General features: G+C 39.7%; 1 protein-coding gene across 2 annotated transcripts; it reads left to right on the top strand.

Annotated features, from left to right (window-relative positions):
* The first annotated feature begins 1,119 nt into the window (after positions 1 to 1,119).
* slc17a8 (solute carrier family 17 member 8) lies at positions 1,120 to 23,253 on the top strand. Of its 2 annotated transcripts, none has more exons than XM_044357605.1 (12): positions 1,120 to 1,366; positions 13,866 to 14,121; positions 14,313 to 14,431; positions 16,372 to 16,486; positions 16,604 to 16,691; positions 17,394 to 17,480; positions 18,657 to 18,799; positions 18,933 to 19,082; positions 19,201 to 19,333; positions 20,746 to 20,856; positions 21,288 to 21,415; positions 21,896 to 23,253. In XM_044357605.1, the coding sequence occupies exons 2-12, from the start codon at positions 14,074 to 14,076 to the stop codon at positions 22,223 to 22,225; spliced, it is 1,452 nt and encodes a 483-aa protein (XP_044213540.1). In that variant the 5' UTR covers positions 1,120 to 1,366; positions 13,866 to 14,073; the 3' UTR covers positions 22,226 to 23,253. The 2 variants fall into 2 exon arrangements, with proteins under 2 accessions (XP_044213540.1, XP_044213539.1); XM_044357604.1 differs by lacking the exon at positions 1,120 to 1,366 and adding an exon at positions 9,072 to 11,772.
* The last annotated feature ends 2,902 nt before the right edge of the window (positions 23,254 to 26,155 follow it).

Here is a 26,155-nt window from a genome sequence, read left to right as displayed (position 1 = left end):
TGTCTGTATGTATGTGTGTATATATGTATGTATGTGTGTGAATGTATGTGTGTATGTATGTATGTAAGTACATATGTATATGTGTGTGTGTTTGTATGTATGTGTGTGTGTGTGTGTGTTTGTATGTGTGTTTCTGTATATGTATGTGCATGTATGTATATGTGTGAATGCATGTATGTATGTATGTATATTTGTTTGTATGTATGTGTGTGCATGTATGTATGAACTAAAAGAGAGATGGTTTTCCACAAAAGTCCATGAGTGGGAAAGGTGCTAAGCTGTAGTGTGTCCTGAGTAGCACTTCCAAAAACTGGTGTCTCTCATGTTGACTCAACTCGCACCACTCATTAAAGTGCCACGCTCCCCCAGCTGAGCCTCATCACATCATTAGATGACTCCAGTGGATACACATGTACCTCACAGTGACGTCCTTTATATCGTCACACAGCTTAACCGCACCTCATTATTATCACTCAATGAAAACTAGTCCAAAGTGTTTCTGAAAAGGAAAAAGGAAAAAGAGGAATTATAACCCCCCATCACTCCTAACAGTATGAACAGTGTGTATTTATGTATGTACAATATGTATGTATGTATGTACAGTATGTATGTATATATGTGTGTATGTGTGGGTGTGTATGTATGTGTGTGTATTTATGTATGTGTGTGTGTGTGTATGTGCGTATGTCTGTGTATGTATGTATGTATGTGTGTGTGTGTTTGTGTGTATATGTCTGTGTATGTAAGTATGTTTGTGTGTGCGTGTGTGTGTGAACACATACATACATCAATACATACACATACATACACACAAATACATACACACGCACACATACACACATATATACATACATACTGTACATACATACATACATACATACATATTGTAGATACATAAATACATACTGTTCATACTGTTAGGAGTGATGGGGGGTTATAGTTCCTCTTTTTCCTTTTTCCTTTTCATAAACACTTTGGACTAGTTTTCATTGAGTGATAATAATGAGGTGCGGTTAAGCTGTGTGACGATATAAAGGACGTCACTGTGAGGTGCGTGTGTATCCACTGGAATCTTCTAATGATGTGATGAGGCTCAGCTGGGGGAGCGTGGCACTTTAATGAGTGGTGCAAGTTGAGTCAACATGAGAGACACCAGTTTTTGGAAGTGCTACTCAGGACACACTACAGCTTAACACCTTTCCCACTCATGGACTTTTGTGGAAAACCATCTCTGTTTTAGTTCGGTGATCCACCAACAACTGAATTGAAAGGCCCAGACGGAGTTCGCTGCTCACAAGAGCAAAGACCAGTGTTTGCACAGCCTAGTCTGAAGGACCTATTAACTGCTACTGGGCCTGTGAACTCAGTAAGCTAACCCACCTCCCAGCTATTTCTCTAGTCTTGGAAATCAATCTAACTGCTTCTTTGTCCTCCCTCGTTTCCCCCTTTTCTACACACTCCAGGTTAGGACTAGTGTTGATACTTAGCCCTTAACCCCCAGACCTGACTAGTCCGTAACATAATTTGGAGGCTCATCCGGGATATATTCAAAGATTAATATCTATTAATGTTCGATAAAACTGGTTTAGCGATTAGACTTCAGTTGGTGAGTTACATCCAAGCATTCTGTTTTTGAGAGGAGACACAATTTAGTTGGATTCAGCTTGGGAAAAGCTGTATGTTGCTAAATTTAGAAGTAGACCATGGACATACAGCTATGGGTAGAATAGCTGCACGGTGCTAACTTCTCACTTAAAACAGATGGTTATGTATATATGTAAAATGTAGCTAGCTAGAAGGGAAGTTAGGGAATACATTAACCTGTGTGTTGAGGTTAAAAACGGGGATATAAGTCTATAGGTTGGCGATAACAGGTTGGTTTAGTTGGTTAGGTGATAGCTACTTAGCTAGTTATGGCTGGTGATTTTCTGGTGTTTGCTGCAAACAGTTCGGTTTGTGGTCTATCTGTGAGTAGCATTGTCATGAGCGCTGTGTGCACATTATGAGTATATCGATTTGTGGGAATATAGAAACCAATGTGCTACCTTTTCTTAGCGGGTTATATGTTTTGTTGCTAAGGCTATTTGGTAATAGTTACCTTAGAGGTAATTTTGTGAGGGTCTTGTCTCTCTTGGTTAGCCTACTTTGGTGAGCAGTTACTAATGGTAACAATGGCAACTTTCAAGGTAGAGGAGTTTTGTGGAAGCAATTTTGGGCACAATGAGTTGCTTAAGCTTAGAAAGGAAGATTTGCTTGCAGTAGTTCGATATTGTGAGGTAGGTATAAATCAAGAGACTAGAAAGCCAGAGATTGTGGAGACTTTCATTTCAGTGTTATGCCTGCATGATCCTGTACAGGAGAGAGAAACAGAGGAGGAGAGAGACAGCAGAGAGAGGGAGGGAAAGAGCGGAGAGAGAGAGAGGAGGAGTGGATGTTTCAGCTTGAGTTAACATAGATGGCAGCAAGAGAACAAGAGCAGAGGCTTGATTTAGCAAAGTTGGCATTAGAGCAAGAGAAACCTAAAGTGAGCGATAGTGCCTTACAATGTAAGCAAAAAGCTTGTTTTGATGTTTACATCTGTTTCAAACTCATGCCAAAGTTTAATTGTGATAATGTAGTTTCTTTTTCTTTGAAGCTTTACAGAAAATTTCCAAAGAGCTAGAGTAGCCTGAGAATAGGTGAATGTGGCTAATCCAGAGTGCGCTTGAGGGTAAAGCCAAGAAAGCTTATGCAGCACTAGATGCTTCCGACAGCAGAGACTATGATGCTGTGAGGAAGGTGGATTTTGCAGCCAATTAGGTGGTGCCAGAAGCCTACCGACAGAGGTTCAGGTCTCTGCAGTGAAAATCAAGTGAGACTTTCCTTGATTTGGTTTAGCAACAGGAGGTTGTGTCTGACAGGTGGTTAGCAAGCACCAACATGCATACCTTTCAAGAGTTGTGGTAACTTATGCTGGTGGAGCAGTGTAAAACCAGTTTACCCCGGCATATGGAAATACAACTAAATGAGAAGCGTGTCACTGAGTTGAGAAAAGCTGCTATGGCAGAAGATTCTTACGAGTAAACTCACAGAGAAGTGTCTTGGAAAGGAAAGTTTGGCAGACAGGATAGGAGGCAGGCTGCCACTGACAGGCTTGCAGAGGCTGCCCACATCTGTTCAGTCTCAAGGGTCAGGGAAAAGGTATGAGAAGCCATATTTTCTTAGAAATGACGTCATCTGCCATTACTGCAAAAAGCCAAGTAATATAAAGTCCAGTTGTCCCAGTCTCAAGAAAAGAAATTGTTGATTAGTTAATTCGTGCCCAGACACAGACTGGTCCCTGTGAAGTAGACAATTTGAACCCACCATCCTGCCCAATAGTGAAGGGGTTTGAAGGTTTTGTGTCAAAAGGAGTGGTTTCTGGTGCACCCGATAGGGAAATGATGCCTATATCCATCTTGTGGGAGACAGGTTCCATGCAGTCCTTAATGGTTCAGGGTGTCATAGACCTACCGCGCCCCACCTATTTAAAATCTTCTACCCTAGTGAAGGGTGTGGTAGGTGGTTTTATTAGTGCTCATTTGCAGAAGGTGTTCTGAAGTCAACCTTGCTGGTTGAATGAATTGCCTTTGTTTGGGACAATGACTTGGCTGGTACTCAGGTTTGTGTGACTCCTGTTGTGAGTGAGAAACCTTGTGAGGTCCCTGAGACCATGGCTTTGGAGAGAGAACACCCCGAGGTGTTTATGGGATGTGTGGTGGCACATGCTCAGGCTCTTGCTGCTGAAAAGGGAAATTCAGTCGAGCAGGATGAACTGTCTGGTGCCATGGCTGATACCTTTTTAGCTAGGCAAACTGAGGCATCCTCCTGCTCCCAGTTTTCTCAGGAAGCCCTTATATCAGAGCAAGAAAACAATCCTTCTGTAGCTCCATTAAGACAGACAGCTAAAAGATGTAGCTGAATGTTTCTTTATCAAACATGGAGTCTTGTTGAGGAAATGGCAGCCTTGTGATTGTCCTGCAGAGGAGAAGTGGACCGTTATTACTCACATTGTGTTGCCTGAGAATTTCAGGAAGGAAGTCCTGCATTTAGCCCATGAAGTATCCATGGCTGGTCATTTAAGCATCCGGAAAACTCAAGCGAAAATCAGCAGACATTTCTACTGGCCCAAGATGCATTAAGATGTAGTTTTGTACTGTCTCAGTTGTCATGCTTGTCAGGTTGTGGACAAGCCTAACCAGACAATTCCAGCTGCTCCTCTCTGCCCTCTACCTGTCATGGAGGAACCTTTCTAAAGAGTACTGATTGATTGTGTTGGTCCTTTGCCAAAATGGGAGTGAAATTCTATGGTACATTAAGGTTATTAAGAAAGTGGTTGATTGCAGTTATGTTGTTGAGACACCCGAACGGAGACAGAAATCACGATTATGTCACATCAGTCTCTTGAAACCTTATTATACTTGTGACACTTCGTCCGCTGTGTGTATAAAGTCTCAGGTTGCTGTGGATAGTTACGGCTAGGCTTAAGAATTCCAGCACCCTGGCCAATCTTAGAGAGTCACTGAGTTATCTCACCACAGAGCAGAGAGAGGATATATTACTATCTAGTAGACCAGTATAGTCCTCTGTTTAGAGATACCCCTTGCTTAACAAATTTAATAACCCATGAATAGACAATGGTGAGGCAACCCCCATTAAGCAACATCTGTACCGGATTAACCCACAAAAATGGGCCCAGGTGAAACCAGAATTACATGGAAGAAATTGGTGTCATTAAACAAGGCTCAAGTCAATGGAGTTCTTCCTTAGTCCTGGTTCCCAAGCCCGATTTTACTGTGCATCCTTGCATTGATTACCAAAAGGTAAATATTGTGACTAAAACCGATGTATATCCTGTACCTAGGCTGGAGGACTGAATTGATAAGATTGGAAATTCACAGTATGTGTCAAAATGTGACTTGTTAAAGGGCATGTGCCGTTGACAGAAAGAGCCAAAGATGTGTCTGCAATTATGATGCCAGAATGTTTGTATCGCTGTCAGGTTCTCCCATTTGGCATGAAGAATGTGCCAGCAACCTTTCAGAGGTTAATGAATTTGGTAACCTCTGCATTGCAGAACACTAACATATCTAGATGATGTGGTCTTTGTTGCAACACCACTCACAAACTTGTTGAAAAAGGGAGTTAGATTAAGCTGGTCAGTCTATTGTCAGAAAGCTCTGGAAATGGTTAAAGCTATTCTAGCTGGTGAACCAATGCTAGTGGCTCCAAACTTCTCTGTCCCATTCAAGCTTGAAGTGGATGCATGTGATGTTGGAGTGGGGCGATGCTACTACAGACTGATGCATCAGGAAAAGACAGGCCTGTTGCATACTTCTCTAAGAAACTGGATCGCCATCAGAAGCAATATTCCACCGAGAAGGAGGCTCTGGCTCTTGTCCTGTCTTTAGCACTGGAAGTGATCTGGTAGTTCTCACTGATCACAACCCACTTACATTTCTGTCAAAGTTCAAAACATCCAGTCAGAGAGTGTTCTGTGGAGTTTAATTTTGCAACCACATAATCTGACGGTAATGCATTTACTAGGGAAAGAAAATGTTATTGCAGACACTCTGTTGAGGGGATGAGCATATGTATTGTGTATGTTGAAAAGTTTGGGAGGTGCATCATTGATAGTAATGCATGTGAATTAATGGAGACAAAAGACTTTTAGATTAGATTATACATTCGTGTAGTCTTTCAAACTGATAGTCACAACTCCAGAGTAGTTAGACTTGTTACTAATGAGGGTTACTAATGTCATGTCTGTATTGTTGATTTTTAGAAAAGAGAAAATTATTCATATAAAAAGGATAAAACAAAAAGAGAAGAAAAACAAATAGGTTGGATCCAGATGTTTTCTTGTTTTTTAGTTGTTGTTTTTTGTTGTAAGGGGAGAGAAAAGTAAGGAGTGATGGGAGGGTTATGGTTCCTCTTTTCCCTAAACATTTTGGACTGGTTTTCATCGAGAGAATAATGAGCCATGGTTAAGCTTGTGTCAATAAAAAGGACATCAGTGTGAGGTGTGCGCACATCCACTGAATTTATCTAATGACTTGATGAGGCTCAGCTGGGGGAGCGTGGCAGTTGAATGAGTGGTGCAAGTTGAGTCAACACGAGAGTAGCCAGTTTTTGGAAGTGCTACTCAAGATACACTACAGCTTCACAACTTTCTCGCTCATGGACTTTTGTGGAAAACCAACTCTGTTTTATTACGGGATCCATCCACCAAGAACCTGAACTGAACTGAAAGTCCCAGACTTAGCTCGCCACTCATAAGAGCAGAGACCAGCATTGATGAGGCCTAGTCTGAGGGACCTACTAACTGCTAACCTGCTAATGGGTCTGTGAACTCAGTAAGCTAACCCACCTCCTCGTTTCCCCCTTTTCTGCAAACTCCAGGTTAGGACTAGTATTGATACTTAGCCCTTTAACCCTAGACCTGACTAGTCAAGTCAGGCTGAACAACATGCGCAAGAACTGGAACAGTCCAAACGGTGTGATCATAGTCATTTTGAGGATATCTAGCGGGTGGATGTGGACATCCCCATGGTGGTATCCACGGACAAGGTCCACTTTGGAAAACATGACTTTTCCAGCCAGGTGGATGGAAAAGTCCTGTATGTGTAGGACTGGGTAGTGGTCAGGTGTTGTTGCGTTGTTGAGGTGGTGGTAGATGCTGCATGCGTGCTGTCGGTGCTGGGAGGAACATGTTTGATTATGAGCAATAATTGATAATTATCAAAGGTAATTAATTATTAAAATCAATACAATTATTAATACAAATTAATAATACAGGGCATCACCCCGAAACAGTAGGGTAGTCTAATAAAAGGAATTCACCTAGAATTCTAATATCTGAGGGATATCAGCATCCATGGGTGAATGAAGAAGGTTTGAGTCTGAGCTCTGACTCTCTCAACCAGCCTTTTATCACAACAAGTAAACACAAGATGGTGGATGGTGATCTGGGATGATGATGTTGCGCGAGAGTTTAGATGGCGGATGTGACTACGGGAGGAAGTCACGTCATGTGAGGATCAAAAGGCAGATGTGACCACAGTGTTTTGGTCAGAGACTACAGCCGGTTTGACAAGTGTCTCTAACAATAGGATAACTTGGGAGCAGAGGTTAGCTCTGTTGCCAACTTATCTGTGTTATCTGTGATAGTTAAATGTGTGTATGGGTGTGAGTGTTTATGTACATGTGTGCGTGTAAACAGAGTTAGTAGCAAGACAGAGGAAAAGAAAAAAAAGCCGGCTCACAGCGGAGTGAGTGATTCAGAGGTACGCACAGCTGGCATGGGAGACGTGCGTAAACCCAGCGAGAGGGCATGAGGTAGACACCAGATTCCTGGGGATCCAAGCCTCAGAGAATGACAGCCTGGCACTCGAAAGCAACAAAGTGCCTCACACCAAGGCAAACATCAGCACAGGCCCCAGGGGTGCCGACCGCAAACTTTTGCGGAGCACAAAAGTTTAGATGGCGGACGTGAGTATGGGACAAAGTTGCGTCACGCGAGGATCAAATGGCAGATGTGACTGCAGTGTTTTGATCAGAGATAATAGTAAGATAGCATCTGCCGGCTTAACATGTGTCTGTAACAATAGGATAAGTTAAATGTGTGCATGGGTGTGAGTGTCTATGTGTGTGCGTAAACAGGGTTAGTAGCAAGAGAGAGGAAAAGAGAGAAACGCTGGCTCATGGTGGGTTAGCGACTGCAGGTTTCTCGATGCGTAGCAGCGAAACATGGGAGAGTCGACTCAGTTGGAGGGCAGTGGGGCATAGAAGTTATCCATGTCTTCATGAAGAAATCCTTTTCTTCCTTCTGCAGGCAAACAGGAGAGCTCTGGGTTGCAACACTTGCCTCTTTTCGGATCTGGCAGTTGTGCTCGGTTGATCACAGGGAGAAGTCTCAGCTCATCCAGTGAGGGGAGGATCTTCAAACTCAGTGAGGGGAAATACACGTGCATGGTAGTTTCCTCCTTTAGTAAAGTGGCTCACAGAGAAAGTAAAGCTTCCTCCAGCATGGCTACAATGGAAAGGCGATGGGTTTTTCTGTGCACCTGGTACTTAAAGCTGCTGTGACGTCACGGCTGTGTTGCTGTGACTCCCTCTGGTGTTGGAGCATCTCTGCTAATGAGAGACAAGAATTTGGGGCTCTCTGAGATTCACACCAATGTGCGATCTGCAGGGCAGGCTGGGAGATGTAGACTGTGTGAGCAGCCTTTTGGTGCTATTCCTTTGTTTCAGGGATTAAAGGACAAAGGCGGCCTTGTTGTCAGGCTTCAGAGTTTACAAGTAGGCCTGCCTTTGTCTGACCATATGGTTGAGGCCCAGTTGTGCCACCTGCTCCCAGGCTTTGGGGCCATGTGGAGAGGTGAAGCCCATGAGCTGTTGGAGTGGCAAAAGATGCAAACTCTACCTTGGCAATGGTGAGCTTGGCTGGGTCGAGGTGTCAAGCCTGGGCATATACTGGTGGGCTGGTGGTGGTGATGTAGTGTTCCACCCCATGCTTGGCGGCAGACAATGAGAAGACGGGCTGCTTGAGGTCTGGAAACTCGGTGTGGAGGCAGAGAAACAGAGAAACGTCCTGGCATTTCCCGTTGTGACTAAACTGCAAGGAGATTAGCACTACTTGCTTTAGGGCCAAACTTTGCAAGGTAAAAACACAGGCCGGTGGTTCGCTGGCATGGGGGAGCTGCTGCTACAGCAGCAACTGTAACATCTCCAGTCAGTGATGAAAAAGCTTGGGCTGGAATAAGCACAGTCACGCTGTGTTTTTGTCCTGCTAGGAAGAATGTCACTGCGTTACCATAGTTTAAAGGACCGTGTCCAACTGTCACTGTGCCAGTGTGAAGGGAACACAGAAAAGGCACATAACTGATTGTGTTGCACCACAAATTATAGTACATATATATACACATACATACATACATACATACATACATACATACATACATACATATATATACACACACACACACACACACACACACACATACATACATAATTTTTTTACTGAAACACATACACATACATACAAACAAACTTTCTCTATTGTTGATATATTTACACTCATATACACACACATACATATACACACACACACACACAAACTGGTTTTTCTATGTGGCAATTTGTACTGACACACACACACACACAAACTGATTTTTCTATCTTTGTGGGGTTAGGGTGATATACTTTCTTCTATTGTAATATAAATCTACTCAAATTAAAGCTGAGACTTGGTATTTTAATGTAGTTATTATTATATTTCAATTGAATGTGCTGAAGTCTTAAGAGCAAAAAATGTGGAGAGAATACCAATTCAACTGATGTATAATATCTACAACAGCAACATGTTAAGCAAACAGAGAGCTTACTCAATTATGAAAGCAAAGTTACTGCACTAAGGCCCCTTAACTGTAGCTGAGTTGATCCACACATACATCAAATGAAATAAATGAGCATTATACACAGAAAGTGCATTTACTTAACCAAAGTCATGGATTTTAACAGGCAACAAAAATAACAATAATATTTCTTAAACTTCTCAACAGAATTATTTGTCTTACAGTCTCATGGACACACATGATCTCTCAGTTCACAAAAGTCTTTAAATGAAAGAAATCCAGTATGAAATTATTGGAAAAGAGATGAAAATGTCAACGTGGCAACTTACTTTGATGTGGTGAACTATCAGTAACACACCAACCGCTACAGAGCATGAAGCTGGAAACAGGATACAGCAGTTATCGGTGTCCTTCCCTGACTGGCCAAGACGCTACATGATCCAGAGCTGAACAGATGGTGGCACAGAAATTAACCTAATAAAACAGGCTATTTTATTCATCCACAAGGGGGCTCTCAATGATTATTTAATAATGCTGACCTTTTGAAAAGTATTGATTGCATGTGTCTCTCCAGTAACACTTGATGAACACTTGTGTCACTTCCTCATCCCAACCACTAGATGGTAGGCATGACTTATTTAGCAATGGAAGGACTTCCTGCAGGGACCATTTTTATTTAAAATGCCCTTGGCAGGTATTACATTTAGAAATGATTTTGCATCACAAGTCACATCACATAATTAATTTAAAACAACTGTTTGCTAAATTTAATATTTGCATTGCTGTATTTAAGGCCAATACTACTGTTCCTGGGAAGCAGAGAAGAACAGTGATATAGACCTTCTCTTGCTTCTGTTTGGGATGTGTCCTTTTTACTTCACTGCCATGTTATTATATCTACTCAATTCTTAGACATATGCTTTAGTCATGCTGGTTGAATTTGATATTTGTGTTAATCTGATAACTATAGCATACTATACTATACTATAGCAACCAAAGAAAATCAAAATCCATCTAATCCAATCTGATCTTACAATTTTACTTCACTGATTAATCTAATTTCTGAGGAAGAATCTCATTTTCATGCCATACAGTACTTACAAAAACAAAAAGGCGATTTCCTTTGGATGTTACTGTAATGGAGCTGTGATATTTCTGGTCTGAAGAACCTTAGTTATTGAAAGAGTGTCCATTGAGAACGGAGCGCTCAGAGTGCATAAACAGCTGGCGTACCAACACCACCCTGTCGCTCTACAACAGCCATTGGTAAAACAGACTCTCTGAGCTCAGGCCCACACCATCCAGTCTACTGCTTAAATTTTAAAATCTCAATTTCTACATTTTTAAAATGCTGCATATTTGATGATCTGAAAGGAAGGAAACTCACTCTGGAAAATCATGAGCTGCCCCTGCTTGCAACATAAGCATTTCAGGAAAATGCCCATCAGTGTCAAATAGTTAGAGAGAAACAGCATTATTGCAGCAGTTATGGTTTCTGTTGTTCCCTCATAACTGTAACAACTGTAAATAGCGGACATGGAAAAGCTGGGAGTGTAAACCTGGAACTTGATGGTTGTGTCTTAGATTTCACCCGCTCCCATTTTACACCACAGCAGTCCAGTCTAGCTACTCTCGTCTCTTCTCAATGCAACTAGTCAAGCTCATGCATATTTAATTGTTCATCCACTGGGCTGAGATCAGATGAACCTAACTAGCTAAAGGGGTGGTGCTGGGGAAGATATTGATGACGATGAGGATAATGGTAATGTGTAAAGCAAGGGGCTGGGTTTTGGAAAACCAGCTACACCTGCCCCTCCTCATCCTGACTGGTTGAGTTATGAGATGGAGAGGAGATCTGAGCGACTCGTTCAGTTCAGCTGCAGACAAAAGGGGCTCACAATGCCTAGAGACTAAAAACTGGATTCTACACTTCAATTTGCTCCCTTCCTTATATTTATAAATCTTTCTCTAAACTGGATCTTTTGGAGATGAAACACGTTCCAGAGGCTGAATGGTGCCTTGTACATTGAGGAATACAACATCATCCCTCCCTCCACCTCTGCACTAATTCCTCTCTTCACATCGGAGAAGGGTGGAAGGGTAAAGTCTGTGTTACCTCTGAGGGAGCCTTGGCACCACTGAAAGGTGGAGCCAATCCCCAGTGCCACAAACTCAAGAAGGATGAAGAAGAACATCTAGTGGATTTTTTTTCTCCTTTCTCAGAACAAAGTGTGTTAGTGAGGTATCAAGACACTGTTTTGAGATAAAGGAGGCGAGAAAGCAAAGACACAGAGAAAATGCCTTTTGGTGGGTTAGCAGGTTTGAAGGAACAGGTGCTTAAGCCAGGGAAGGAGGAAGTGAAGAACACAGTGGGGGACTCTCTGGGAAAACTGCAAAGGTGAGAGAGTTTGTATGGAGAATGGTGAGAATGAGGCATGAAGGCTTTGTGTGTTTGATCCACACACTCAAAAGTTTTTTAGAAGTCATTCAACTGCAAATAGCAGTCGAATGACATATAAGCAAAGCAGTCTTTTCAGTCATCATCCATATATTGTATTCACGGTAGAGATGTCATTTTTGAAACAACTGAACAGCAGTGTCAGAGGGATATGCAGAGCCTGGAAGCAACCACATTAAGCCCAACGTGTTCTCAGAGATCCTGACGATAAATAAATATTTGATTCTTGTGCTTTCCCTGCAATTCCAGTGATGTAATCACAGATCTTATTTTAAGACATGAATACATATTTCATATCTGATACATATTTCACAGAGGGATCTGTGTGTGTGTGAGTGTGAGTGTGGCAGGGGTAATGGGGAACCTCCATATATAAGGAAGATTGTTGTCATTTTCAGTGATAAAGTACTAAGTATGCAATTTAATTTCCTGGAAAATGAATAGTGTGTGTGTATCATTAATATATATGTAGCCTACTTTTGTCATGTATAAAGGGAATGTATTGACTTCAAAATTACAAAAAAGTGGAAATGGGAATATCTTTAGTTTTTGCTGTTGATCAATGAATGTAGATCTAATAATAAAAATAAACCCATCTTTGTAGATTTTTGAAATAATGAACTTTTTTCATCTCAATGAATTCTTATTATTGAGCCCACAAGATTGTAAAAATGATTTTTATTGGATGGCAACATGGGACAAAATGAAGTAATGAAATTTATCCAAGTAGATAATTTGATGTTGTCTGATCAAAAGTAAAAATAGTCAAATTAGTCAATATGTTCTGTTGTTTCTTTGCAAATGTATGTTAAGCTTGAATCAAACAGTTCATGTATGATGTGAATAGCCTGACATTGATCTGGACCTTGTGTTACTTCAAACACATTTGTCATTTCTTTTTAAAATATGGCCAGTTAACAACATTTTTTTACAATGAACAAACAAGCCATTTTGGTGAATGCAACAGTGGTCAAGTTCCACCACATTTTAAAAACTGAGCACATGAAGTCGGTGATCAGGTAAGGAACCTTTAACCCTGTTTTTGAACATATCATCTTGTAACAGATTTTAGGAAAATATATGAAAGGATACTGAAAGGATGTGTTTTTTTACATTAATGCAGCTTGTACACAATGTTTGATGTAGTTGTTTATGGGCTGCACTGTTCTTTCAAATTCAAAATCATGGGAATTTCAAACAGATTAAGGCTGACAAGGGTCTTATTCAGGTCTTTGATATTGGTATCCAGGATGGTTTTCTGTATCTGTTACTCTGCGCTGTCACCTAATTGATGTCACTGAAGGCTGTGAGGAGATGTAAACTTATTCCTAAGTCTACGATTAGACTGACTATATTTATAGCAGTATTATTTAATGAAATTGGTGACAGGACAAATAAGCCAGTTGTTACCATTTAAAAGACACGAGTTGTTCTTAAAACCCTGAAATAAAAGTGTGAATTAGATTTGTTTTTTAAATTTTTGATGTCAAAAACTAATCCCAGTTTCCTGTAAATGTCTTAAGAACTGCAGTGTAGATCTGCTGCAGGAGATGAAAGCAGTTTATGGGTGTTGGGGGGAAAACAATGAAAGAGATGGACTCTGGGTAGTGGAGCAGGTCTAGAGAGTGATGCACCTTAAAGCAACCTGATGAAAGAAGTACTGTGACCTTTTTAGTCATGTGACTTGGCTTCACATGCTGCCCTCTGCAAGAGAGCAGAAAGATTCATGTTATTGTGCTATTTTTGTTGCCACATTTCCCAGAAGTTATAGACAAAATGACCGGACTGTGACATGACCATCATGCACAAAACTATGTATACTACTGTATGTATACTACTGTATGACTTGCAGCTAAATTCAACTTTAAAAATATCACAGAGTTTAACACAGGGGGAGTTGAAAGTGCAGGAAGAATATGGATGAAGACAAATGTCTCTACTTCAGGCTGAAGAGATAACAATAGATTGATACCGCTGATTATCACCTACATTTATTGCAAAGTTGAATTTGTTTCCTGCCATTTGCTCCTCAGGAAAATAGATGGTAGTAATGTAGAAGAAGAGGACAACATTGAACTGACAGAGGATGGGCGTCCAGTGGCATCAGCACCGCGTCCTGCCCCACTGCTGGACTGTAACTGTGGTGGTCTGCCCAAGCGCTACATCATCGCCATCCTCAGTGGGTTGGGTTTCTGCATCTCCTTCGGCATCCGCTGCAACCTTGGTGTGGCCATTGTAGAGATGGTGAACAACAACACTGTTTATATCAATGGGACTCCGGTGCTTCAGGTAGCTGGAGGTTAAACCTTTTCAGACCCTTACAAAGCAGACTAAATTATAATTTAACTTAAACTTACTCAACTCTTTTTGTACCAAATGATGTTTGTTGGCAAATTAAAAACTACTTCAATTTTAATCAACTGTATGATTATTACCATATTTTTGTGTGCTCCCCTCAGTCTTTTTTTCTTCCTTTCCAGAAAGCTCAGTTTAACTGGGACCCAGAGACAGTGGGGCTGATCCACGGCTCCTTCTTCTGGGGCTACATTGTCACTCAAATCCCCGGCGGTTTTATCTCAAACAAGCTGTCCGCCAACAGGTCACATGCCCTTAATGACTTCATAACTGTTAATAGTTTATCTGTAACACTGTGATCTAAGTTTTATATGACTATTAATTAAATATATTTGGTTTTTAGACTGTTGGTTAGAAAAAATAAGCAATTTGATAATGTTGCTTTGGACTTGGGTAGTTGTGAGGGGCATTTTTCACTTTTGTCTGACGTTTTATTGACTAATCAGTGCTGAAAATAATTGTTGCAACCCTTAACCTAGTGCAAACAGCTGTTGACCATGAGATAGAAACGGTTACATTTGAGGTGAGGTGACAGATGATGGTTTTTCTCTTTTGCTTTTACTTTTTTCCTTGGGTTTAGGATGAAGTCATGATAGCTGCAGCCCTGACCACATATGTTAAGACAGGATCACAAGAAAGACTAAAAAATGATAAAGGTTAGCGGGGAGTGCCTCCTCGGCCCTGTGTGGTTAAAGGGTTAAAGCTGTACGGTGCGGTGAGCGGTACTGATGGAGCAGATAGCAGTCCTGTAATAAAAGCTTCACAGGAAAAGAGGACACGCCACTGACAGAGTTAATAATGAAAGATCCTGCCTCTGATTTCTTTCTGAAACACCAGCCACTGGAATATTACAAGTGTCACTTACACACTGTTTTGGAAAAAGAGAAGGAAGGGGGGGATGAGGTGAAGGAGGAATGAGAAGGGAGCTAAGCCGTGCTGCGGTGATGAAGCAGAAACTTGTGGATTGAATGGGATGTCATTATCTCAGTCCATGAAAGGCAGAGGCGTGAGATCTGTCTCATTATAAGGCTGACTGAGATGCTTTGACCGTGAGATATACTGCCTGCCAATATTAGACATCTACAGTAGCTTCCAGACACTGGGTAGCATGTGTTTGTTGTGTTTTTAGCTGTTACAAAAATATCTGAACAATATCACAACATTCAACAGTCATGGTTGAATGTTGTGTGTAATTTGATACCAATTTTAGGGAAAACAAGAATTTCCTTGAAATAATTGTTCCATTTAAGCCAAAGTAAATATCATTATTGATTTATTATTGGAAATTTTACTCTCCATGTTGATTTGTATGTTTGCCTGTTGATGAATTTCACTGTTTTGCATGTTTAACAGGCCTGCTGTGCACAAACTAAAATACTATGTAGGTCACATTAGCAATTAGTTGGAATTAAATAATTGGAGGTGCACCAAATAATATCAAATTACACCTTTTTTCCAGGATAAGGCTTTAAAGGAATAGTTGGACATTTTGGAAAGCATGCTTATTTGCCTTCTTACTGAGAGGTATATGACAAGATACCACTCTCATATCTGTACGAAGCCAGCAGCCAGTTAGCTTAGTTTAGCACAAAGACTTGAAACGGGGAAAAAGCTAGCCTGGTTCTGTCCAAGGGTAAAAAAAAAAAAATCTGCCTACTAGCACCTCTTAAGCTCATTGTTATGTCCCATTTGTTTAATCCATACAAAAATTATGGGCCAAAACAACAATTCACCATCTTACAGGGGTTTACGTGCTAGATGATTTCTTGCCCGAGAGCAATGTTTCTGGAGTCTTCAATGGTTGTCTGGCAACTGGAGCCAATGAAGAAATAATCCAGCACATCACCCCCTGTAAAATTGTTGTTGTTACATGTTGGTTTTTGTATAAAATAAACAAAACATAATTAATGAACTTCAGTAGTGTTTTTTGGTGGATTTTGTTACCTTTGTTATAGAGCTAGGCTAACTGTTTGCTCCTGTTTCCAGTTTTTGTGCTAAGCGAATTGGCTGCAGCCTCATATGCATTGGACATATGAGAGCAGTATTGATCTTCTCATCCAACTCTCAGCAAGAAAACGAGTAATGTTTCCCAAAACATGAAATCATTTCATCTTAAATTAAGTGATTCAGGTGGACATTGATGATACCTTTGCACAAAGGGATGACATGCCAGTTTTTCTACAGGGTGTTTGGAGCTGCCATCTTCCTGACGTCAGTGCTGAATATGTTCATCCCATCAGCAGCGAGGGTACACTACGGTTGTGTCATGTTTGTTCGCATCCTGCAGGGCTTAGTGGAGGTAAGAAAAAAGATAGTGATGGTTAAAAAAAGTGCAAACTTCTTTATTAGTGAATCCAAAGTTCCCTTTCAAGTTGATATTTGACCATTAACATCCACTGTCACATGTCCCTGCTAGGGTGTTACCTACCCAGCATGCCATGGGATGTGGTCTAAATGGGCACCACCTCTTGAACGGAGTCGACTGGCCACCACTTCTTTCTGTGGTGAGTGATGCTTCCGTTTTGTCTTGTCAAAACACTCCAAAAATATTCCCAAACTGACCACAACACAAGGCTGTTACAAACCCGTTTGTCCAGTTTACACAGCCTTACAAATCACACTTGTTTTTCAGATGTGGTCCGGTGCTGCCGCTCCAGAAATTAAAATAACTGTGTTACACTTTGAACTGGTACCATGACAACCCATGCATCAAAACCCTCTTGACATTGTCTGTAAATGAACACGGCTCACCTGCGTACTCTGAAGGAGCTTTTCCCTCTATTCACCGAAATGAAGTGTCGCATTGCTCACTATCCAAAAGCACTCTCATGCTCCCTGCTCCATTCAAAACAACTGTGTTCATGAATCTGTCAGATAATAGGAAACACATTAAAACACCCTCTCTGTGGTGGCTGTGCCAATGACTCATTTTGACGATGTTTATTCAATGAAACTAATGTGTTTCTTTGATTTGTTTTTATTAAGACACATTTACACAGTGTGGTTTTTATCACATTAGAGTCAGTTTCCTTGTAAGAAAGTTACAGTTTTAAGTAGTTTTATTCAAACTTGAGAGAAGGAAAAATAAAGATATTTTTTTAATATTTGAAATATTTTTAGATAATTATCACACATCTGATGTTACTGCCTGGCATAATAATACCTTGACATTGCTATATGACACCCATTGCTCCCATTGTTCCCAGGATCCTATGCAGGAGCGGTGATCGCCATGCCTTTAGCTGGAGTGCTGGTTCAGTATGTCGGGTGGTCTTCTGTCTTTTATATTTATGGTAAGACTGATGTTTGCACAAACATCACAAATGTAAAATAATAGCACAACAGTTCATTCACACAAATAAAAAAGCAATGTAGAATACAAAGAATACAAGATGTTGTATGTTCATGTTAAGATAAAATACAATGAAAGCAAATACAAAAAAAAGTTTTAGGCAGGGGCCAATCTGTTGCTTTAACTGTGGCTGTTTTATGGCTTTGGAATAAAACCAAACTTCCTTGTACTCGTTTTATATACAGACAATGATAACTGCCTTTTAGAGGACTTGTTTAACATTATGCTGTGCAAGGGATCTCCATGTTTTGTGAGTTATTTTAGAGCTGAGGTTATCAACCAACTTGCATTTTGTTCATGTCATTTTAACTAAGGATATAACTTTCTACTTAGTTACCCTTTACAAATGGTTTTAAGTAAACCATTTGTAAAGGTGAAACATTTGCCTTTTTAGCTCATTGACTCATCAGAAAGACACTGTAATGGATCACTTAGAACTGCTAGAGTAAATTGCAGAGACCCAAATCCCTTTTAACCCAAATCCCAATTAACAACTTATCAACATGTATAAATTAATGGATTAATACAAGTATTTATTAACAGATTACCAATATTTAAGTAAACAACTTGTAAAGGATGACTCAGAATACACCAGGTGTCAGCTGGGTGACATGCAGAGTGGTTTTCATAATACGTTTCTCATTAGCAGTTGTACTTTGTATTCTTTGCACAATAAACCTTATCTGAATTGGTTCTGAGTTTGATTAAAACGATTAACACTGACAGAAAATTCATACTTTGCCAAATGTGTTTTAATAAAAATCTACTTTGGTTCTGCTGTGATATGATCTCATGATTTATTGGTGTAAATTAGCATTTTCCTGTCTGGGCTCTGTGGCTCACACCATGTTCATTTCTTTTTAATAATGAAACTAAACTTTGTGTTTCATTATTAAGACCTAGAGTAGGTCTGGGCTTGTTTTAAGTAGTCTGTCCTGCCCCTCCTGCTCTGTAACACCTTAAAAGGCCTCTACTACACAGATAAACATCTTTAAGTGTATATGTATAGTACCAGTCAAAAGTTTGGACACACTTTCGTATTCAAGGGAATGGAAAGGTGTCCAAACTTTTGACTGGTACTGTACATTCACTCTCTTTGTTGTTGTTTCATGAAAAGGTGTTTTTGGGATTGTATGGTATGTCCTATGGCTACTGCTGGCATATGGAAGTCCTGCTGACCATCCCACAATCACAGATGAGGAGAGGACATACATCGAAACCACCATCGGTGAAACAATGCGCCAGCTAAGTGTGACTGAGGTGTGTATGTGTGACACTGTATGCTGTAAATTTCAGAGTATCACAGTGCAATTTTTTATCATTTCACTAAAATCCTGGCACACACACAGCTCAAACGGCATACTGTACATTGACTTCTGTCTCCCAATCACAGAAATTCAAGACTCCGTGGCGTCGTTTCTTTACCTCCATGCCCGTCTATGCCATCATCGTGGCCAACTTTTGCCGTAGTTGGACGTTCTACCTGCTTCTCATCAGCCAGCCGGCGTATTTTGAGGAAGTCTTTGGCTTCCCCATCAGTAAGGTTGGCCTCATAGTTTCAACTCTTCAACTGAAAAATGACAAATATCCATAAAGACAGACTTTTTAAATCATAGGACTGATTTCCATTATGACTTTCTGAATGTATAATCTCCCTGCAGGTGGGGCTCCTGTCTGCTTTCCCCCATATGGTGATGACAATTGTTGTTCCTATTGGAGGACAGCTGGCTGACTTCTTACGCAGTAACAAAATCATGTCCACCACAAATGTGAGGAAACTCATGAACTGTGGAGGTATGTCATTGTTTAACTTTATATTGGAAATTAACACACGCTCCGGTTTTACAGGGCCCCCAAATCATACATTTCCTTTATTGATACTTTATTTCAAAACTGTTTTTTTGTTATTGTTATTTCACCTTCCGACGGTATTGTAGATGATTAGCCTATTCATTGTGAATGCAATGCAACATTTGTTTCATACTTGTTAATTGTTATAAGTAATACACAAATAATAATCGTTTAGCTGTTGAGAATTTCAACAGCAACATTTATATCAAGATAGCATTTTTATAGGCTCCAGATGTGTTAGCCATTGCCTTTGAGCTAGCTTTGCAGTGAGAGCAGGGATGTTTGGGTAAATTACAGTCAACAGATGAAGGTAGTCTGTGTGAGTTATTCAGTCTCTAAACAGTAGTCTGAAATTATTTAGGATGCAGGCTTTGTGAAAAAATAATGTTAATGTAAGGCTTCTGTCCTTCTCTGAACTTGTTAGTTTATGATTTAAATCATCAAATCCCATGATGTCTTTCATTGTAATCAGAATCAGAATAAAAGCATAATTTAAGCTAATAAAAAAGTGGAAACACATGATACTGTAAAAGTGGAATTTCAGCTTGAAAACGCAATAAAGTTACCAAGCTATCAACAGGTCAGTGAATTCAGCCCCGTGTAGGTAGATCACTCCATCTTTAGCGGTACCTGGTTGGTCCAAATATGATTGAAACATGAGGATTTAATGGAGATTTATGAAAGACTGAGTTTTATTTTCAGTTTTTTCCAAGGTGTCAGTTTCTTTTTAGAGCAGCTGATAATAACAGCACAGCTAATAATGGCACAGCACAGTAAATAGCGGTCTGTAAAAACTACACAAAATTTTGCTGAAACATTAAGTTTAGTGGATTATAACCTGTATTTTAATGGCATTAGATGACTATATTTTCAACATATAACTGCTTTTATGAGATATCTTGGATTTATTTCTTGGCAAAAGCGTCCAAACAGTGAGATCCTTTTAGATAAATTACAGTATTATATGCGAGTTTACAAGTGAGGTGCAACCACACTAATGGCGACTTGGCTACTTCCGCCTGTAAACCATCTATAAAAAAAGTTGGGTGTATAAAATTAAAAATTAATTAATTAAAATTAATGACCTGTTATTAAAACTGTGATTTAAAAATAGTTATTTTCAATTTATCTATCCTGTAGACCTCCCTTCCCCACCCCAGAGCATGCTTAATGTAATTTTCAGGAACTTGTGCTTGAACCATAGACTCCCACTCTGGCAGCAGTACCAAGTGTTTCCATTTGGTCTGTATGTTTGGGGTTATTGATACATTTCTTACAGATACATGGGTATTCATTGATGATTTATTATGGTGTTTCTCACATTAAGTAATAATACACATACTTAATCTTTGCAGGATTTGGTATGGAGGCTACTCTACTGCTGGTTGTTGGGTTTTCTCACACTCGTGCGGTGGCCATCTCCTTCCTGGTGCTGGCTGTAGGCTTCAGTGGATTCGCCATCTCAGGTATTTCCACAGCAGCACCAAAGAAATGTTTGTGTTTCACCTTAAATTCAAGAGTCTTAACTAAACCTAAAATGTAAAGGTTTTGTTTAACAGTTGGTTGAAAACATGTAACTGCACAGGATGGATGTTGCAGATCCACTTTTTTTTCTTTTGTGCCTCTCTCTGTGTTACAGCTCCGTCTCTTGGATTATGAAAGACCTGTCTAGAAAGTGCAATGCTGTTTTCTTTTCCTTTGGGTGTGATGCAGTATACATGCATTAGCCTGCCAAGCCTTCACACAGGCACTGCTCCTGAATATTTCATAAACCGTAGTCAAGGAAACCAAAAACATCAAAATTTGTGTGTGGATCTAAACCACATTCACTTTTGACAAAGAGAATGTATTCAGTTGCTATGATAATCAAACGTTATTGTGTATACTGTGTTGTTAGGTTTTAATGTCAATCATCTGGATATCGCTCCCCGCTATGCCAGCATCCTAATGGGGATTTCTAACGGGGTGGGAACGCTGTCTGGAATGGTGTGTCCTCTTATTGTTGGAGCGCTGACAAAACACAAGGTACAACAGGCTAATTTGCAACTCTGACAACTTGTTTCATCATATTTTGCTCTTATCTTGACTGTAACTGAAGATTTCCTATTCGATCATTTCATATTGAAACTGAACTGATTAAATTATTTCTTTTGTTTTTAATTATTGTGTGTAAAGCCACTCCCAGTCCTCTATAAATGTATAAAACATCATCAGTAACTAAGAGACAGTGTCCATCACTGAGGTTTCCCCTCACTGCATGTATAAAATATATCAGGCTTGCTTTTTGGTGAAACACAGAATTTCTGTAATAATCTTGCACCTATCAAAGGCTGTTATTAATAATTTATAGCGCTGTAAAATTTATTATACACTTTGCAGCTGTAGTATTTCCCATACCCTGAGTAAGGCAGTGGATTTACAGCATTACCTCAGAGGTACATCATTGACAGATCAGTTATTCTGCTTCTGACAGGATATTCATTGCCTCTATTCATCTCCCCACAGACTCGTCTGGAGTGGCAGAATGTCTTTGTTATTGCGTCCATGGTGCATTACTCAGGGGTCATCTTCTACGCTATCTTTGCTTCGGGAGAGCAGCAGGACTGGGCCAACCCTGAGGGCACAAGCGAGGATAAATGTGGCATTATTGATGAAGATGAGCTGGCTGAAGAGACAGAGCTCAATAGCGAGAACATGACAGCCCCCAAAAAGAGTTATGGAACCACAGACAATTCATCTGGTCGGAAACAGGGTTGGAAAAAGAAGAGAGGGGTGACCATGCAAGAGGAGGAGGAACACTACGGGAATGGGGATTACCAGGACGGGTACCAGTGAGCCCTGTGGGGCCAAGGACTTCCAAAACTCTCAAACTTGATCAAGGCTTAAGCTTCAGTTTCACACCTGTGGAAATGTCAGAAACATCAGAGAGGTGTCCGGAGCAGCAACATCATATGTACCTCAAACCAGCCTGTCCTCATTTTGGTCGATACACCAGTTTTACTGTGATAACTCATAATTCATAATGAAACACGACATTAAGGAAGTCCAAATTCTAACACATATTTTTATTAGGAATCAAACTTTCAACAAGAATGAAAGAAACATCAGCAAATACATAATAGAAGCAGAAATTATGATGATGGATGAGACACTTGAACAATAAATGTAATCTACACTGACTATAGAGTAGTATGCTTGGTATCATGGCAACTAAACCACAAACGACAACATTCATGAACCGACTAGTGTTAAAAGAACATCAGCAACACATGTCGACTTTCAAAGCCGACTTCACTTTTCCTGCAACCTGCGTTGATCGTACTCTGTCTGTGCAAGCAAACGTTGACTGAACTTTATGTAGCTTACTTTTAAACTTGTGGACAGATTTTGAAATGTTTTGTGTCAGCTATGCAACGTGAAAAGAGACGTGCTACTGGAATGTAATAATGGGTTTAACAGCAAACCACAGTGTTAATGTTTGTTTGTTTTTTTGTTGTTTTTTTTTTGTTGCTTGTATGTATTTGTTGTTGCTGAATGATTGCACTATATCACCGCTTCGCTCGCTCTTCTTTTCTGGGCAGATCTAGTTCACCCTCCATTTGTAATGCATTTCTTCCAGCATTATATCAGCTTCATTATTTATAGTGCTGTGAGCTCATAATGGGATGAAATGGATGCTGAGTTCAGTACTGATGTTACTCCATGAAGCATTTAGAGTAACACATAACCAGCATAATAATTTATTCTTCTAGTGTCTTTTTTTGTGGTTTCTCAGTGTTTGATACACGGAGACCCAGTCTGTTTCTAAAAATAACGTACTGTAATGTTTCACTTAAATCATAAAAAAAAGTATGGGAAATTTACACCCACTGTTTATCATTACTGTGAAAGAACAGAAAAACAGTTTTGTACAGTAAATTATCTTGTTGTTGGAGAGAGCATTGGTTTGATTTGCACTTTACTTTAACACACAAGAAATGAAATACGCTACCTTTCTATTCTGTATTAAGATTGTTTAGAAACATAAATTCCATAAAGAGCTTCAATATTCTGGATTATTCTGGATTGCATTGGAGGATTATTGAATAATGTGCATGAGTTTTTCACCATTGCATTTTACTTTATGTATTCAAAAAAAAGAAGAAGAAGAAGAAAAGAAAACAAGCCTAGTTTTCTGGTCTACAGCAATACTAGCATCTCTGTTGGGTGTACTTAGGCACAGAGCTGCTTTGAGCTAAATGCAAAGTTAGCAAGGCAACACGGTAACGTTGACAGTGCTAGGTCGCTAATAGCAAGTATAATGTTTACCATGTTCACCCTCAAAATGCTGTTTTATGTAAGTTCACAGCAGTAGCTCTCTGCAAGAGATGATTTTAATCTTCTCATATCTGATCAATAGGAGATTGGCAACTTAAGATCATGCATGTCTGACTTCATAAAACATGCAGCAGGATTCACTCTTTAATATCCTTAAATGAACAAAAAAAAGTCTCCTTCCTGGCTTTTTAACTAACTTACATTTTCAACTCACTGCTCTCTTTCTCTACTCCCAAATATCACGCAAGTTTTTTTTCAGTAAATGGCATGTCAGATGTGAATGAAGAGGTAAGGAGGAACATTAAAGGCTAATTCTGGTTTATTTCAACCTGGTGTATTTGCCATAAATGTGGCCGTTGTTTCATTCTAATTTGCGTGAGCCTCCTAAAGTTTTCCAAATAAACAAGATTTTTACATGAATCATTTCAAAACAAACACAAACGAGCCACTATTAGCAGCCATTATGGCTAATGAGTTAGCTATCAAACTGAAAATGGGATCAACATCCAGAGCAACATGCGTGTCAGTTCCTTTAAACATGAGCCTGTGACTAGGTTTCCATTCAGCTTCAGTTTTACAGATTAATTCAGTGCACAGATGAATATGCAGGTAGGTTAGCCAGCAAATTGCTCAGGATGTGGATCCGTATGCCGTTAGCTGTAATGGCAGCTATAGTTTGTTTCTGTGTTCTGAGACAAACGTTTAATGATTCATTTTAAAATCATGTTTATTATGGCCACATTTATGGGAAATACATCATGTTGAAATAAACCTGAACCATATCAAGTCACCAGTGTCTAATTTACAAAAAGTCATCACTAGCAGCTTGATGAAGTCAGCAGTGCTACATATTTTATGTCTGAAAAGTGGGCTTTAGTTTAGTGTGTTACATGCTAATTTTGCTAGGACTGATGGGACTGTCAGTTTGCAGGTATTTCATCATAAACCAAAGTACTGGACCATGACCTGGTGTTGGCATTAAATGAAAAGTCATGGACATGAATGTGTACACCAAATTTCATAACAATCTATCCAATAATCAATTTCACTCAAAACCACGAACATCAACATTATGGTGGTGCTACAGGAAAAGGTTTCATCTGGGGAACATGAATGTACTGTATGTACAAACTTTCATGGCAATAAATCCAACAGTTGTTGAGATATTTAAGTCCAGACCGAAGCGGTGAGCCGATTGCCATCCTGAGAGCCATGTTGCTAGCATGGCTAAAAAGACAGTTTTAAAGGCTAAAAAGAAGTACAAGAACACTTGTGCATTCTCACACTATAGTATAGTATAGTATAGTATAATATAGTATAGTATAGTATAGTATAGTATAGAATTTTACACTTAAATTATTCATATAAAGCCTTCATAAAGGCACAATGCACCATTTAGTCAAGTTAAATTCTCATTATCTTCTGCAACTACTTGACAAAATAGACTCTCCCTAACACTGCTTGTTTATGTTAGTGGACTCAAATTAGATGTCTATATTTTTAAATATTCCAAAGACGGCTGTTTCTCATCACACTTTGGTAAACATCCTTTGTCTTATCTGACCTTATCCACCACTGACTCATTTTCACCATGGAAGATAATTACTGGACAGGATATTCGTCACCAGTGTCAGACTTGCTTCTCTAAACTACTACCACTTCAAAAGATGACAGTCAGAGGGTCTTTTTACTTTGGAAGTTAACATACATAAGTTAAACACTTAAAAATACTACTTTGTGTCCATTTGATATTTAATGTGTGTGTCACTTGCAATACAATTTGTCTGGGATGAGTAACAAAACACCAAGGTAAAAGGAAAGACAAAAGCCCAGACCGACACCCAATATCTGCTGTCGTCCTCATCATAGAAAATGGACATGGAAATATAAAATAGTTGTAAAATAACCTCATCAATACTTGTGAGAGCCCTGAAGCTGTACAAGTAACTTATAAATATGTACAACATAGTTGTATCTGTCCCTTTCCAGAGGCCACTGCTGCCAACTCATTCCTCACATGCTCTCAAACACAGACCAGATAGTCCACAAACAGCCAGCAGCCAATGGCAAAGGTTCTGTTTATTTCAGAGAGACTGTCTGTTGACTCAGAAGGGCCTCTTCTGATGGAGCAACAACCCATCAATGATTAAACTATTGTTTTTGGACAAATTAAAGAATGTAAAGACAAGAAAAGTTAGATTTTATGTGTCCATATTAGAGTACACAAAGACAACAGGTAGGTGAGGTACAGTATGTGCCAATATAAACAAATCTGGTGTTGACTGTCACTGCACATTACAGTCATATGATAAAATGGCTTTGATCAGTTCAAGGACAGATGATTGCCACATAGTTTCCTTCTGTGTTTTTCTTTGATAACCTAAATTTTTTTTTATCCTTGTGAAAATATAAAATTGTAGTGTAGCCAAGTTGTTACAGTGACAGAAG

The sequence above is a fragment of the Thunnus albacares genome, chromosome 7 (assembly GCF_914725855.1).
Source record: "Thunnus albacares chromosome 7, fThuAlb1.1, whole genome shotgun sequence".
Taxonomy (NCBI): Eukaryota; Metazoa; Chordata; class Actinopteri; order Scombriformes; family Scombridae; genus Thunnus; species Thunnus albacares.
This window is presented reverse-complemented; position numbering and strand designations above follow the sequence as displayed.